Source organism: Corythoichthys intestinalis, chromosome 3 (assembly GCF_030265065.1).
Source record: "Corythoichthys intestinalis isolate RoL2023-P3 chromosome 3, ASM3026506v1, whole genome shotgun sequence".
In the NCBI taxonomy this organism is placed as follows: Eukaryota; Metazoa; Chordata; class Actinopteri; order Syngnathiformes; family Syngnathidae; genus Corythoichthys; species Corythoichthys intestinalis.
In genome coordinates, this window is record NC_080397.1 from 62,398,009 (window position 1) to 62,415,436 (window position 17,428).

A 17,428-nucleotide genomic window follows, 5' to 3' on the forward strand; every position below is an offset into this window, starting at 1 on the left:
TGATGCGTCCCCTCCTGCCATCCCTGAAGGCCGGTTGATGGGCGCGCGGGTGGCCCGGGGGACCACCCTGGGTCCCGGGGGGGGGTGACGGTGGCTCCTTTGCTGGGCGGTTGGAGGAGGGATGGGCTGCGCATGGATCCCCCCGCCCCCCCGCCCGCCCTCCCTCCCCGGGCTGGCTGGGTGTGGGCCGTGGCCCTGGGTTGGTGCCCGCGCGGTCTCTCCGCCCGTCTGCGTGGCTGTCGCGCGCCCGGTGGGGCTTGCGTGCTGCTGGATGTGGTAGGGCATGCTCGGGTTGGGGGTTCCGGTGCCGGGATTGGCGATGCGGCGGCGTAGGGTTGGTCGCCAACGGGCTTTCACTCATAAGAGATTCACACGATTACTGGGTTCTAGATCACAGAACTGATTTGTGTACACTCTACCCCTTTCAATCACTTAGTTTATAGTCTTATAGACACCCCCACCCCCATTCTCCTCTTTCACTGGCCAATAGGCCCCCACATGGTGTAAACCGGAAATACATCTCGCTGACGATAGCACCAGCATATTAGTAACTAGTTTAGATGTTCAATGTATTTCTTGTTGTTGTTTGTGTATGTGTTTCTTTTCTTTCTTCTCTTGTATTTCTTTTCTTCTGTCCCCCCATAATCCCTTCCTGTTCGCTGCTTTGTCATAATAAAAAGGTATTTTGAATGATCACAATGGGAGTATGTCAGACTCTCAATGTGAAACATTAAAACTGTTCAGAATCCGGGCACTTAGACTTCCATTCTCTGTGTCAAACAGCTGAACAGGACAGGTTTAAAAAAAAAAAAAAAAAAAAAAAACAAATCAAAGAAAAATAGCTTTCACATGCATTTTTTTTTTCATTTCAAATTCATTTTTGCATTCAAAAACATTTTTTTTTTATTGGAGCAACTTTTTTTTTAATTGAAAATATATATTTTGATTGAAGCAACTTTTTTTGGGATTGAAATTTAAAGGCACAAATCTACCTCCATATGGCTCCGTCCAGGGGATACACTTTTTGACTGGGGTAACTATATTGGCACGACACCGGCGGACGTACCATATTCAATGCTTGACGATCTTGGCGAAAAGTATTGCCTAAGCAGCTTGATTTAGAATTCCCCTAAAAAATGATGGGAAACAAAAAAACGCTCATTGTCAACTAATTATTATAAATATTCTTGTAAGTTAATTTTATTGCTGACACTGCGTTTCGGGGTCATCAACATGTTGTGCCCCCCTGCCCCAAAAGTCAAACTCCGCCTATATGACTTCAATGTTTTGATTCCGGTTGCATTACGATTTTGGGCCATTAATTAACACTACTAGACTTGAACTCCGTTTCGGTCAATAAACTAAAAAGAAAAAAGTGGAGGTGCAGGTGCATTCATGGCGGGCTGACTGGAGCGCTGCGATGGCGCCCTGAGCGCGCGCTTCCACTTCTCACTCCAGCCAAGAGAGAGCGTTCTCAATCTCCGAGGACGCCTTCCCTCCCTGGAGACGGAGGCTAATTCTACATTTGATTGGGCCGCCACGCGAATCCGCGCCACGAACCGGGAGAAAGTGCCCTTAAATGAAGGCGGAATGGCGCAAAGTCGAATGCAGGGATGAAGATGCACGGTGAGAGACGCGCGTTTTCCGGCGTGGAGGTCCCGCCGCACCAAAAGGTACGCTGTGTGAAATGTGGCGCAAAAATTCAATGGGGGAACAAAAACAAAAACAAATTGATGTCATTCCCAAATGCTGCGTGCAGGGTAAAGTGCCGAGAAGCAGCAGTCCTGTCACGCTGTACGTGGAGATGCCCTGCAACCTTGAGCAAGGTTTGTGCAGATATTTCCAGATATTGATGACTTTATAATCGTCCAAATACTCTTTCTGAGGCCTCCTAACAGTAAATATAACACTATTGCTTATTTTAAATGTGTATATACTGTACAGTGTATATATATATATATATATATATATATACATAGTATGTACATATAAAAAATAAAATAGAAAAAAGGGCAACAATTTATAGTTTTCAAATCCTTTCAATTTCTTTAAAAAGATTTATTCTAAATAAAATTCATTAAAGAGTAAATGTTAGCAAAAGATTTATCTGTGCGATGAATCATATATTTTTGTAAAAATATATTTTTATTTTAAGTCAGTTGTTCTATAGCATTTTTTAAACAAACAATTAGATTATTCTTATTTATTCATTTATTTATATATAAGATATTCGAAATGTAAAAAGGGGGGAACTGTACTATAAAAAAAAAAAAAAAAAAAAAAAAAAAAAAAAACATTACATCAAACAAACACTTATGTTGGTCTGAACAGGGAACAGCTGGATCCAGCCATATTAGATGAGTGATGTCATATTCACTGTTGCCACAAGAGGAATGTGTATCCACCCACTCAAATCAATAAAACTAAATGCTAACTTTCAAAACAAACATTTTAAATCCACTTTAACTAAACGAATACTCAAAGCAGCAAAATTTAATTTGAATCGTTTCTCTTATCGAATTACTCGAGTTAAATCTATTAATCGTTGCAGCACTAATATTATCTGATTAACTGATGATTATCTTTGTAATGATTTCAAGATAATGAATATATTTTTTGTTGTATTTTTTCTTTCACATAAAAAAAGTAAATTATCCTCTTCATTTAATAATGTATTTAAAAATATCTGAAATAAAAAAAATAAAAAGATTATAATTAATTTACTGTTTTAAATGCTTAAATTTTGTTTTAGATAAACAAAATCAATCAATAAACTGTAAATAAGAATATGAAATAAATATATCATATACACGTATATACGTCTATATAATAATAAAATAACTAAATAAAAAATAAACTTCAAAAATCTGATTTCTCTAGTCCATGATCAGAGCAGAATGTCTTTGTAATGAATGAAAATATTTGCAAACATCTGCTTTTGCTTCGGAATAAATAACACTTAAATATTCACATAATGTTCATCGTCCAACTTTTTTCGGCTCGTACTATTTTGTTCCGATGCACATTTACATTACCAAACATTACGGAGCCCCTAAATGGACATCAACAGAAATAAAATAAATATAAACCATCTGGTGCACAGCACATAGTATGTGGTGTCCATAGAAACTATCTAGAGCGCACCAGAAACAATCGGGTAAACATTAGCATTATATAGCATTTAAGCTAGCGGACGTTTAGCCTTGCTCATTAATATTCATGACGTTAGCAATTGTTGCTAGGTGGGTCAACCTCCCGTTTATCCCTAATAGTAAATGAATGGAAATAGTGTACGAACGAGATGCTTACTGAGCTAAACCAACCAATTCTGTCCGAAAATGATATCCCTGGTGCCAAATTCACTGGTAAAGATGTCGAAGAACATACAAATGTTCAGTTAAAGATATGGCTTAAGTGCCAAGGGCTGAAAAAGATGGGAAAAAGAGCCAAAGATAGCTTTTTGATTGACACATTTTTCTTGTGTGCATTGCCTTACGCCACTGACAATGACATTCTCCTGTTTCAACAATCTATCCTTTACCACCATATGCCCTGTCTTTCTTATATATGATATCCTCTGGTTGTCTTACGTCTCTGACCGTTCTCTGGGGGCAATTTACATTGCTATTTTTGTGTAGCAATGTTAAAACGAACACTTTAATGTTTTCATTCATAACAAATCTTTATTCTATACTTTATTTACACTTCCCCATTACAAAATTCTTTTTTTTTTTTTTTTTTTTTTACAACAGAAAAGGTAACAGTGTAGGTCAAATACCATTTTAATTTTTTTCAGGTCATTCATTGTCAAACAGATGCAGCACGGCAGAACGCCACACTAAAAAATAAGTCCAAATATCAAAATGGCTTACCTCTTCGTTCTCTGTAGGACCATGGCCCCCAACCAAATGTTCACTGCATATGAAATGGGAATGGCTTGACCTTACTGGCGTTAAACTGGTCTTTTGGACGTCCACGCAAGTTGATTCATTCTTCAAAAGTTTTTGGCTTCAGGAAACTTATGAAAAAAAACAACAACTTTCATATGTTGTAATGTCTAGTCGTTTCTACAAGTGCCATAACAGCAGTGTTTGATCGGCATGTTCTTTTTTGAAAGATTACCGTAGAAAACAAGCAGAAATAACATGGATTGTATGCGAGGGCGTGTCTATAATGTCCCACTTCCGCGTTACGAGGGTGACGTCACAGTCTAAAAATAGCATTCGTGCGGTACACTATTGCAACAATTCAACATTAGTTAACTTTCATTGCAAAAGTTCGCTTACTTAAATGCTATATAATGCTAATGTTGATAACAATTTGGCTTACGTGCATAGCAAAAGTCCGCTTACTTCAATGCTATATAATGCTAATGTTTGCAACAATTGGCTAAATTGCATCGCAAAATTCCGCTAGCTTTAATGGTATATAATGCTAATGTTTACATGGGATGGTCTTTTTTGAAAGATTACCGGCAGAAAACAAGCACTAACATGGATTGTACGCGAGGCCGTGTCCATTTTGACCCACTTCCGGGTTACAATGCCGACGCCATGGTCTAAAAATAGTATTTTTGCGGTACGCTATTGTTCTTTTGTAAGATCCGTATTTTTTTGGGGTATGGTTTGAGGCTAAACTCAGGTCTAAGTACAACAAAAGCACAATTGGCTAACTTGCATAGCAAAAGTCCACTATCTCAAATGCTATATAATGCTAATCTTTACTGGATTGTTTCTTGAGTGCACCACATACTAACACATTAATCATCACAGTAAAAAATCTAAACGACATATGAGCCGATGAGTCGACTCGTCGCAAAAATAATCCGTGATTAATCGTTTGTGGCAGCCCTAATCCTTTAAAAACACCGCTTTTTATGTCCTCAAATGGATAATTAACGACTCGCGGTTGCTCTCTTTCTATTTTATAGCCTTTCCAACAATAGCGTGGGGTGATTTAGAAGACTGCAGCAAAAGAGAGAACGACTCACTGGGCTCACAGGTAGGAAATCTTGAAATTTTACAACCACTTTTTTCCCCCTTCTCCTCTTGGTTAATGATGCGTTTTCGCACCAAGAAGAGGATAAACATATCAGGTGGCAATTCTGCATCACTCCCAGTCTGTTAATCTTTAACGAAGTCCGCTGGAATCATGCAAATAGCGTTGGGAGTCAGAAGACATTTGTCCTACTGTCTTGAACGCACCACAGTCATGATAGCTAGTGTAAAACCTGAATATCTTACCTGGTGGTCCTGGGGTAACCCTCAGGTAGATAATTATTATTTTTTTTGTAATTAGCTGTCGTATGTTCTTCGTGTTAAGTTGATTTTTCCCAACAGGTGAATGAATCTGACGGAGATGAACGAGATTTTGTGGATTTTGCGCTGGATTTTGTGGCAGGTAAGTGGAAAAAAATATGAAAGTCTGTTGAATATTTTCATATTTGGTACTAGTTGTTTTGAAAATGTAACCATGTCATGCACAAATTATGTTTTTTTTTTTTTTTTCTTAAATGTTATTATTACATTCAAATAGGACTGGGGTGTCATACTTGTTTTTTCACACATCATTCAAGATATAGAGTCTGTAGTACAAGTACACTTAAAAACATGTATTTGTAGTACAGGTACATTGAAAAACACCTACTGGTAGTACGAGTTCATGCAAGTACACATACTTGTAGTACAGGTACACCCAAGTACAGGTACTCGAAAGTACACGTAGACGTAGTCGTAGTACAGGTACATGCAAGTACACGTACATGTAAAAAACACATACTCGTTCATTTACACTTAAGTACACGTAGAACAGGTCCATGTAAAAAAACACTGAGTCATAGTCCAGGTACACACAAGTACACATACTCGTAGTACAGGTACGCGTAAAATACACGTACTCGTAGTACAGGTACATGTAAGTACACGTACTTGTAGTACAGGTACACGCAAATACACATACTCATAGTACAGGTACACGCAAGTACACAGACATGTAGTACAGGTACACTTAAGACCATGTACTTGTAGTACAGGTACTCAGAAGTACACATACTTGTAGTACAGGTACACACAAGCACAGGTACTTGGAAGTACACGTAGACGTAGTCATAGTACAGGTACACGCGAGTATATGTAGTCGTAGTACAGGTCAACGTAAAAAACATGTACTCATAGTCCAGGTCCACGCAAATACATGTACTCGTACGCGTAAAAAGCACGTACTCGTAGTACAGGTACACGCAAATACACATACTTGTAGTACAGGTACACGCAAGTACACATACTCGTAATACAGGTACACGCAAGTACACAGACTTGTAGTACAGGTACATGCACATCCATGTACTTGTATTACAGGCACACGGAAGTACATCTACTCGTAGTACAGGTACTCAGAAGTACACATAGACGAAGTCGTAGTACAGGAATACTCAAGTACACGTACTTTTAGTACAGGTACGAGTAAAAAACACCTACTTGTAATACAGGTACACCCAGGTACACGTACTCATAGTACAGGTAGATGTAAAAAACACATACTTGTAGTACAGGTACACACAAGTACACATACTTGTAGTGGAACTACACACAAAAAACACGTACTCATACTACAGGTACACACAAGTACACGTACTCGTACTCGTACTCCAGGCACAGGTAAAAAACACGTACTTGTAGTCCAGGTATAAGCAAGTACACATACTCGTGGTACAGGTACATGTAAAAAAAAAAAAAAAAACACATACAGTGCCTTGCAAAAGTATTCGGCCCCCTTGAATCTTGCAATCTTTTGCCACATTTCAGGCTTCAAACATAAAGATATGAAATTTAATTTTTTTGTCAAGAATCAACAACAAGTGGGACACAATCGTGAAGTGGAACAATATTTATTGGATAATTTAAACTTTTTTAACAAATAAAAACTGAAAAGTGGGGCGTGCAATATTATTCGGCCCCTTTACTTTCAGTGCAGCAAACTCACTCCAGAAGTTCAGTGAGGATCTCTGAATGATCCAATGTTGTCCTAAATGACGGATGATGATGAGTAGAATCCACCTGTGTGTAATCAAGTCTCCGTATAAATGCACCTGCTCTGTGATAGTCTCAGGGTTCTGTTTAAAGTGCAGAGAGCATTACGAAAACCAAGGAACACACCAGGCAGGTCCGAGATACTGTTGTGGAGAAGTTTAAAGCCGGATTTGGATACAAAAAGATTTCCCAAGCTTTAAACATCTCAAGGAGCACTGTGCAAACCATCATATTGACATGGAAGGAGCATCAGACCACTGCAAATCTACCAAGACCCGGCCGTCCTTCCAAACTTTCTTCTCAAACAAGGAGAAAACTGATCAGAGATGCAGCCAAGAGGCCCATGATCACTCTGGATGAACTGCAGAGATCTACAGCTGAGGTGGGAGAGTCTGTCCATAGGACAACAATCAGTCGTACACTGCACAAATCTGGCCTTTATGGAAGAGTGGCAAGAAGAAAGCCATTTGCCACAAGCCACCTGGGAGACACACCAAACATGTGGAAGAAGGTGCTCTGGTCAGATGAAACTAAAATGGAACTTTTTGGCCACAATGCAAAATGATATGTTTGGCGTAAAAGCAACACAGCTCATCACCCTGAACACACCATCCCCACTGTCAAACATGGTGGTGGCAGCATCATGGTTTGGGCCTGCTTTTCTTCAGCAGGGACAGGGAAGATGGTTAAAATTGACAGGAAGATGGATGCAGCCAAATACAGGAACATTCTGGAAGAAAACCTGTTGGTATCTGCACAAGACCTGAGACTGGGACGGAGATTTATCTTCCAACAGGACAATGATCCAAAACATAAAGCCAAATCTACAATGGAATGCTTCAAAAATAAACGTATCCAGGTGTTAGAATGGCCAAGTCAAAGTCCAGACCTGAATCCAATGGAGAATCTGTGGAAAGAGCTGAAGACTGCTGTTCACAAACACTCTCCATCCAACCTCACTGAGCTCGAGCTGTTTTGCAAGGAAGAATGGGCAAGAATGTCAGTCTCTCGATGTGCAAAACTGATAGAAACATACCCCAAGCGACTTGCAGCTGTAATTGGAGCAAAAGGTGGCGCTACAAAGTATTAACGCAAGGGGGCCGAATAATATTGCACGCCCCACTTTTCAGTTTTTTATTTGTTAAAAAAGTTTAAATTATCCAATAAATTTTGTTCCACTTCACGATTGTGTCCCACTTGTTGTTGATTCTTGACAAAAAAATTAAAATTTTATATCTTTATGTTTGAAGCCTGAAATGTGGCGAAAGGTTGCAAGGTTCAAGGGGGCCGAATACTTTTGCAAGGCACTGTACTTGTAGTACAGGTGCATGCAAGTGCACGCACAGGTACACATAAAAAACACAAACTTTTGTACAGGTACATGTAAAAAAAATATGTACTTGTCGTACAGGTACACGTAAAAAACATACTTGTAGCACAGGTACACGGGGAAAAACATACACTACTTGTAGTACGAGTTCACTTAAATACACGCATTTGTAGTACAAGTTCACACAAGTACATCTACTTGTAGTACAACGACACACAAAAAAATTACTTGTAGTACAAGTACATGGAAAAACACATGGTGCAAGTACATGGTGAAAACACGTAATTGTAATTCAAATACATGGGGAAAACAGATACTTGTAGTACGAGTTCACTTGAGTAACTGTACTTGTAGTACAAGTTCACGCAAGTACATGTATTGGTAGTATAAGTACACGCAAAAACACATACTTGTAGTATCAGTTTACTCAAGTACATGTACTTGTAGCACAAGTAGCCATAGTTGAGTACAATTAAGTCCACATTTTTGTCGTATAAGTAAACGTACTTGTAGTACAAGTGTAGGACGCACAGTACATGCATAGCCTGTTTTTTTTTTTCTTCAGATTTTCACATGACTCAATTTATATTGGTAATGATTTTGTTGTTGTTATTGTTTCTCTAGTTGTAGTCATCATTAATTCTGACTGTTTCTGAAAGTTTTTATAACCATAGTTTACAAAACCTAAAGAGCTCTGGCAGCCTGAACTCAGACAAATAACTTAGCTAGTCATTGACCGATTACGGCAGTGCTTCTCAATTATTTTCTGTTACGCCCCCCCCCCAAGGAAGACGTAAATGTTTCGCGCCCCCCCAACTCTCTGCCGCCACTGTAAATAGTATCATTTGTCTATAATATTACTATTATAAGTACGCCTCAGCCTAACATTGTGTCCTTTTTTTCTATTAAAAAAAGTAACATAGATCAACTTATAATAAAGTATAACTTTATTAACATTGTTTTGCTTGTAACAGAAAAGACTTAACTTTGCCTGAAGTAAAAAAAAAAAAAGTCACATCCAAACTGTAAAAATACACTCAAGGTACATTTTTGACCATTTGATACTGAAAAATAAAATGTAATAAAATCAGTAAATAATAACACATTCAAATTGATTAGAAACATTTACTCTTCAGGACAACATGCCAAAAAAATTGACCGAAAAAAACAAAACTGAATAGAAGGGGGGGGGAGTGTCTTTGGACAGAAGGAAAGTTTTTATTTTCGCTGATTCACCACAGTGCTCACTGGTTTACTGATATAACACTGACAAAGCGGGACGATTGTGACATTTGGCAATATTCGGCACGTTTTCGCTGAAAAACAATCAAGCGGCTTATCAGTGAGATTGAGGTCTAATGTCTTTAAGTGGCGTCTTAACTGATTTGGCTTCAGACTCTCCGCTATAATCATTTTTAGACTCAGTAAACAGTGGTCTTTCCTCATTTCCCACTATATTAAAAGTCAAAGCCAAAAGGCAAACGGCCCGAAAAAAGCGCATTCTCGGCGGCCGAGGGAGAACCGTAGGTGAGGGCGGTGGTCGTGACGATCCCAAGCCGAAAACGGCACTTCTCGGCCGGACACGTGAGAACCGGAGAAGACAGTGGGTCGCTGCGTGAGTCCAGCTCTGCATGAGTCTCTTCCGTGTGCTCTTGCTTACTTCAAAAATACTGCTCGCACTTTGAAAATGAGAGCACCACTGCCACCCACGGAGTGGATGTGCAAGTACACTTTATTCTAGTACGGCAAAAAAAAAAAAAAAAAGCATGTTCCCCGAGGTCACTCGCGCCACCCCTGGCATCGCTCTGCGCCCCCCTGGGGGGGCGCGCCCCACCATTTGAGAAGTACTGGATTACGGGAAGGTGAGACATTCGTTGTAAACACAGAATCAAAACAATTTTATGAGCTGACAATCAACTTTTAAAATGGAAAAATCTCGGCTTCACCATTGAAAACCGTTTTAGGAGTATTTATTTAACGTCTATTGAAATTTTAGGGCCATCTCATGTTCAAATTTTATACATTGCTCCTTTAAACCAATAATGATGGTGTTTTTGTGGTTGGATCAGATTCTCCATCCAATCTGGAGAGCAGTCTGTCGCCTGCAGCGTTGGTCCCCTTCCAGGGCTGCGTCATCCCACCCCTTACCCCTCAACACATCTACCCTCCAGAGGACAGCGTCACACTAACCCATTCATCCTGCGCACATGCCCAGGATGAAGTACCTTGGGCGAGATACCCTACGCAATTAAAGGTCAATCAAAAGGTTGGTCTCTATTGATGACTGGCCACGGATGCTCTAGTTTCTGTGCCATTGACGGCGCTATCAATGTCAATGGCAGCTAATGCGTTGATGTTAACTTTGTAGTAAAATCTGATCACAGTGTGTTTCCCCATCAGGTGCATGAGACTTTGTATAGAAAACATAACGAAGCAAGTGAGGAGAGGAACCTTCACCTGAGGCAGCTGGCGAGCAGAGCAAAGCTTTTGGCGTCCATGTTGGAGGTGAAGTGGCGAACGAGCTGTTGCGTGTTTGTTCAAAATTTGGGTGTAAAGTTGAACATGGGAATCAGTGCCAAATCTGCGAAAGAAGAAACACACTATATTAACTTAAATAATGACATCATAATTAGGGTTGTTCCGATCATGTTTTTTTGCTCCCGATCCGATCCCGATCGTTTTAGTTTGAGTTTCTGCCGATCCCGATATTTCCCGATCCGATTGCTTTTTTTTTTTGCTCCCAATTCAATTCCAATAAATCCCGATAATTTTTCCCAATCATATACATTTTGGCAATGCATTAAGAAAAAAATGAATAAAACTCGGACGAATAAATACATTCAACATACAGTACATAAGTACTGTATTTGTTTATTATGACAATAAATCCTCAAGATGGCATTTACATTATTAACATTTTCTGTGAGAGGGATCCACGGATAGAAAGACTTGTGACTTTGTATATTGTGACTAAATATTGCCAACTAGTGTATTTGTTGAGCTTTCAGTAAATGATACTGCAGCCATTTAACTTCTGCCCAAATGCATGATGGGAAGTGGAACCATGACTGTTCGTCGTGCTACCAACTGATATATCTTCTCTGCGTTGGGAAATAATACAAGGTGTTAAGAAAAAGATCAATTGTTACCTTGCTTCCCCACATGGCTTCCCATGATATTTCTTATCATAGGGAGAGGGATTGTAAGGCTTTAGCCAATTAAAAAACGGCTCCAAAGGCTGCCAAAACTCACTGTACTCATTTTTGCGCTGCCTTTTATCTCTCTATATAGGTAAAAACCACGCCATTACAGATTGAGCGCGACAATGCGTGAGTGGGTTGTGCAGCGCATGCATTAATTGCGTTAAATATTTTAACGTGATACCATTTTTAAAAAATTAATAACCGCCGTTATCGGGATAAATTTGATAACCCTACCTTAAGCCTAAACTAAAGACTTTGGATGAGTGTAACATATTATGTCTGTAACTTTAAATACAATTAGAAAACAATTTAATATATATAAAAAAATAAAAAAAAAACATATATTAAAAAGGCATGGCCGATATTTTTTTGCCGATTCCGATACTTTGAAAATGACGTGATCTGGCCCGATCGATTGGGACATCTCTAATCATAATAATGTTGTATATACAGTGAGGAGCAGATGTATTTGAGCACCTTGTGATTTTGCAAATTCACCCACTTAGCAAATAGGTCTGAAATTTATGTATATATGTTATAGAAACTAATGGCGGTCAGAGAGCCGGACATCAGCGAACCCACGAAGCCTCGCAGCGTTAAATCCAGCAGTCCCTGCAAGAGACAGCGACTAGAAACCGAATGCGAACCGCCTGACTCGGTGGAGGAGATGCTGAGAGACGTTAGCGCGCGCTGCGACGCCGCGCTGCGCTCAGAACGGGACCCCTACGCCCTCCCCTTGTACGGTTCGTTCTCAGGCCTGTTAACCTCCGTAGGCGAGGCGGAAGAGGACGCGCGGTCTTTTTGCACGTCGGTGAGAGAGCACGGCACGGTGAAGACGCACGTGTTCCCTCACGGCCTGGCTTTCACTTCGGGCACCCGAGAAGGCGGATACCGCTTCCGCTGGGTTCCCAATGACTGCTAATGTTCATTTACCATCTTCAGTGATAAGGGTAAATTAGAAGTGTTAAACCTATTCTGGTTCGTGGGCTTCATTTATGGCAATTAGATCTCAAGTGGACCGGACTAGTTTATTTTTGGCCAACTAAATTAACTCACTAGCCGCCACTGACGGCGTGAGACATCCAATCCATTTTGATGAGGTGGGGGCAAATGAACATTTGTTCATGTACTTGTAGTACAAGTGCACGCAAGTACATATATTGCTAGCACAAGTACAGGTGTTTGAAGTACAAGTACATGCAAGTACACGTGTTTAAAGTACACGCAATTACACATGTTTGAAGTACAAATACACGCAAGTACACATACTCGTAGTACAAGTGCACGCATGTACACATGTTTGAAGTACATATACACCCAAAAACACGTGCAAATTCACTCAAAAACACGTACTTGTAGAACGGGTACTCACAAAAACAAGTACTTGTAGAAGGGTACATCTAAAAACACGTACTTTTAGTTCAGGTACGCACAAAAACACATATTTGTAGTACAAGTAAATGCAAAAACACATATTTATAGAACAAGTACATGAAGTTATCGTACAAGTGCACGCAAGTACACGTTTGAAGTACAAATACATGCAACTACATGCAAAAACACATACTTGTAGAACAAGTACACATACTTCTAGTACAAGGACACGCAAGTACACGCGTTAGAAGTACAAGTACATGCAAGTAAACGTGTTTAAAGTACAAATACGACCAAAAACACAGACTTGCCGTGAAAGTACATGTAAAAACAAGAACTTGTAGTCCATGCACACGCAAAACATGTACTTGTACTCATACAGGTACACATACTTGTAGTACAAGGACACAGTAAGTAAACGCGTTAGAAGTACAAGTACACGCAAGTACACGTTTGAAGTACAAATACACCAAGCGCACATGTTTGAAGTACAAATACACCCAAAAACACGGACTAGTAGTGCAACTACAACCAAAAACAAGTACTTGTAGTCCATGCACACGCAAAACACTTACTAGTAGAAAAAGAACACGTACTTGTAGCACAATTACACGCAAAAACACATACTAGTAGAACTAGAACACGTACTTGTAGTCCAAGGACACGCAAGTACACGTGTTTGAAGTACATGTACACACAAGTAAACACAAGTACATGTACTTGGAGTACAAGTACATTCAAGTACACATACTTGGAGTACAAGTACACGCAAAAACAAGTACTTGTAGACCAAGTACACATACCTGTACTATAAGGACAAGCAAGTACACGTGTTTGAAGTACAAATACACCCAAAAAAAGTACTTGTAGTGCAAGTATACACAAAAACAAGTACTTGTAGTCCATCCACATGCAAAACACGTACTTGTAGTCCAGGTACATGCAAAAACTTGTACTTGTACTAGTACAGGTACATGCAAAAACACGTACTGGTGAGGTACACGCAAAAACACTTACCTTTAGTACAGGTACACGCAAGTACACATGGTTGAAGTACAAATACATGCAAGTACACACAAAAACACTTTTAGTACAAGGACACGCAAGTACATGCGTTAGAAGTACAAGTACACGCAAGCACACGTGTTTGAAGTACAAATACACGCAAGCTTACGTGTTTGAAGTACAAATACAACCAAAAACACAGACTTGTCGTGCAAGTACATGCAAAAACAAGTACTTGTAGTCCATGCACACGCAAAACATGTACTTGTACTCGCACAGGTACACATACTTGCAGTTCAAGGACACACAAGTAAACGCGTTAGAAGTACACGCAAGTACACATGCTTGAAGTAAAAATACACCAAGCGCACATGTTTGAAGTACAAATACACCCAAAAAAAAACGGACTTGTAGTCCAACTACAACCAAAAACAAGTACTTGTAGTCCATGCACACACAAAACACTTACTTGTAGTCCAGGTACATGCATAAACAGGTACTAGTACAAAAACACTTTCTTGTAGTACAGGTACACGCAAAAACACATACTAGTAGAACTAGAACACGTACTTGAAGTCCAAGGACACGCAAGTACACGTGTTTGAAGTACATGTACACACAAGTAAACACAAGTACATGTACTTGGAGTACAAGTACATTCAAGTACACATACTTGGAGTAAAAGTACACGCAAAAACAAGTACTTGTAGACCAAGTACACATACTTGTACTACAAGGACACGCAAGTACACGTGTTAAAAGTACAAGTACATGCAAGTACACGTGTTTGAAGTACAAATACACCCAAAAAAGTACTTGTAGTGCAAGTACACACAAAAACAAGTACTTGTAGTCCATCCACATGCAAAACACGTACTTGTAGTCCAGGTACACGCAAAAACACGTACTTGTACAGGTACATGCAAAAACACATACTTATAGAACAAGTAAACACAAAAACACATACTAGTAGAAAAATAACACGTACTTGTAGCACAAGTACACGCAAAAACACGTACCTGTAGAACAAATGTACGCAAAAACACATACTAGTAGAACTAGAACACGTACTTGTAGTACAAGCACACGCGAGTACACGTGTTTGCAGTACAAGTACATGCAAGTACACGTGTTTGAAGTACAAGTACAAGTACATGCAAGTACACGTGTTTGAAGTACAAATACACCCAAAAAAACGTACTTGTAGTGCAAGTAGACCCAAAAACATGTACTTGTAGTCCATGCACATGCAAAAACACGTACTTGTAGTCCAGGTACATGCAAAAACACGTACTGGTGAGGTACAAGCAAAAACACATACTTATAAAACAAGTAAACGCAAAAATACATACTAGTACAAAAATACCACGTACTTGTAGTACAAGGACACGCAAGTACACGTGCTTGAAGTACAAGTAAACACAAGTACACGTGTTTGAAGTAAAAATACACACAAGTACATGCAAAAACATGTACTCGTAGAACAAGTACACATACTTGCAGTACAAGAACACGCAAGTACACGTGTTTGAAGTACAAATAGAGGCAAGTTCACGCAAGTATACGTACTTGGGGTACAAATACATGTGTTTGAAGTACAAATACACGCAAACGCACGTGTTTGAAGTACAAATACACGCAAAAACATGTACTTGGAGTGCAAGTACACCCCAAAAACAAGTACTTGTACTAATCGAGGTACACGCAAAAACACATACTTGTAGTACAGGCACACGCAAAAACATGTACTTGTAGAACAAGTAAACGCAAAAACACATACTAGCAGAACAAGAACACGTACTTGTGGTACAATTACACGCAAAAAAACGTACCTGTAGTACAAGTACATGGAAAAACATGTACTTGTAGAACAAGTAAACCTCAAAAACACATACTAGTAGAACTAGAACACGTACAGTACTTGTACTACAAGTACACACAAAAACATGTAGTACAGGTCATACAGGGGGCGAATCCCTGTCAAAATGGATTGGACGTCGAGTGTCGTCAATGGCACCGAAAAATGAGCATTCACTAGCAATTCCTTCCAGTTTAAGTGAATTGGACATTTATCGTTGTCAATGGCAGTTAATTTCCCGTCACCCCCATGTCATTTCTAGATACTTACAGGTCACTTCCTGTAAATTTTTGATCATTTCCTGTTCATTTTTCAGGCATTTCCAGACAGCTTCCTGTTGATTTTGGGCCATTTCCAGATAACTTCTAGTTGAGTCTGGTGTCACTTCCTGTTGGTTTTAGGTCACTTCCTTGTTAACACATCTGCTGCCATTGACGTTACGTGACGTCCAATTTATTTTGACAGGGAGGGGACGAATTAACAAATATCACTCCGGACACGAAAGTGAGCCAAGTGCAGAAACGCACGGACTAGTTCACGCAAATCTTCAGTTTTACGGCGCCAATGTCAAAGTAAAAGCATGTGATTTTTTATGTAAACTACGAACCAGCTACAACAACAACCACGAGGGTCGTACATATAACACCCTTGGGGTAAATGATTACAATGACGTCTTCTCAGGTAGCATGGAGGCTAATCAGTTGGGAAACGTTCCACTGCCCGCGCATTTGTTTACATGTCCCCTTAAGTCATTTTGTCAACATTTGCTTTGTTTTTCCAATGTTATTTTTCAATTCAGCGAGTCCACTTGAACGCCGTGTGAGATTTTACTTAGGAAATGTCAATAAATGATTTGTTTGAGCGGGGAAAGAAATGTGACCCGATGACCTTCTCGCTTCCTTTTGTGCTCTAAAAAAGGCCACTGTGTCATGATCCATTGTGGTCAACATCCTTCTTTATATCCTTGTTTTTCACCTTTTTTAACTCATTTTGAGAAAGCAACTGTGCCAAAGTTGAGGCCCGGGGGCCAGAATCAGCCCACCATGTTTTTTTTTTTTTTGTGGCCTGCGAAAGTAAATCACAGGTATGGAATGTATATATTTTCCTTTCCGTGAAATTTCTGTAGTCTTCTTTCTATAATCAGAGAATATTTACTGTTTTTGTACTTAAAAAAAAAAAAAAAAAAAAAAAAGAATAAAAATGTTTTTTTAGAATGAGAAAATCCATTGTTTTCCACTTTTTTTGTTACGAATGAAAAGAAAAAAATTGGAGAAATACATTTTTTTATTACATTATTTTGAAAAATTAAATGAGCCCCTTCAGACCTAAGCATGCTGCTGAAAGACATAACGCATTTGCATCTATAATCCAATAAATACACTGAATTTAGTTGCTATTGCCACTTCTGGGAGACGATTGGATGAAACTTTACCCATCGAAATCATGAGGTTTGGCTCGCCCTCTTTGCCATTTTTGGTGCTTTGAAAATAAATGGCTGAACAAACGCAACTTCAAAAAGGATAATTTAAAGTGCTCATTTCTCATTAAAAACACATTAACATTTAAAATAACCGATAAAAGCATAAAATATCCCCAACCAGAAAATTGCACTTTGCTCTGGTGTTTGAGT

At 39.3% G+C, this 17,428-nt stretch overlaps 1 protein-coding gene across 1 annotated transcript; it reads left to right on the plus strand.

The window, feature by feature from the left end:
* Positions 1-1,613: 1,613 nt before the first annotated feature.
* mcidas (multiciliate differentiation and DNA synthesis associated cell cycle protein) lies at positions 1,614-12,483 on the plus strand. The gene is made up of 7 exons (XM_057832217.1): positions 1,614-1,673; positions 1,760-1,826; positions 4,931-5,001; positions 5,340-5,400; positions 10,428-10,624; positions 10,759-10,863; positions 12,103-12,483. The coding sequence occupies exons 1-7, from the start codon at positions 1,614-1,616 to the stop codon at positions 12,481-12,483; spliced, it is 942 nt and encodes a 313-aa protein (XP_057688200.1).
* Positions 12,484-17,428: the final 4,945 nt, after the last annotated feature.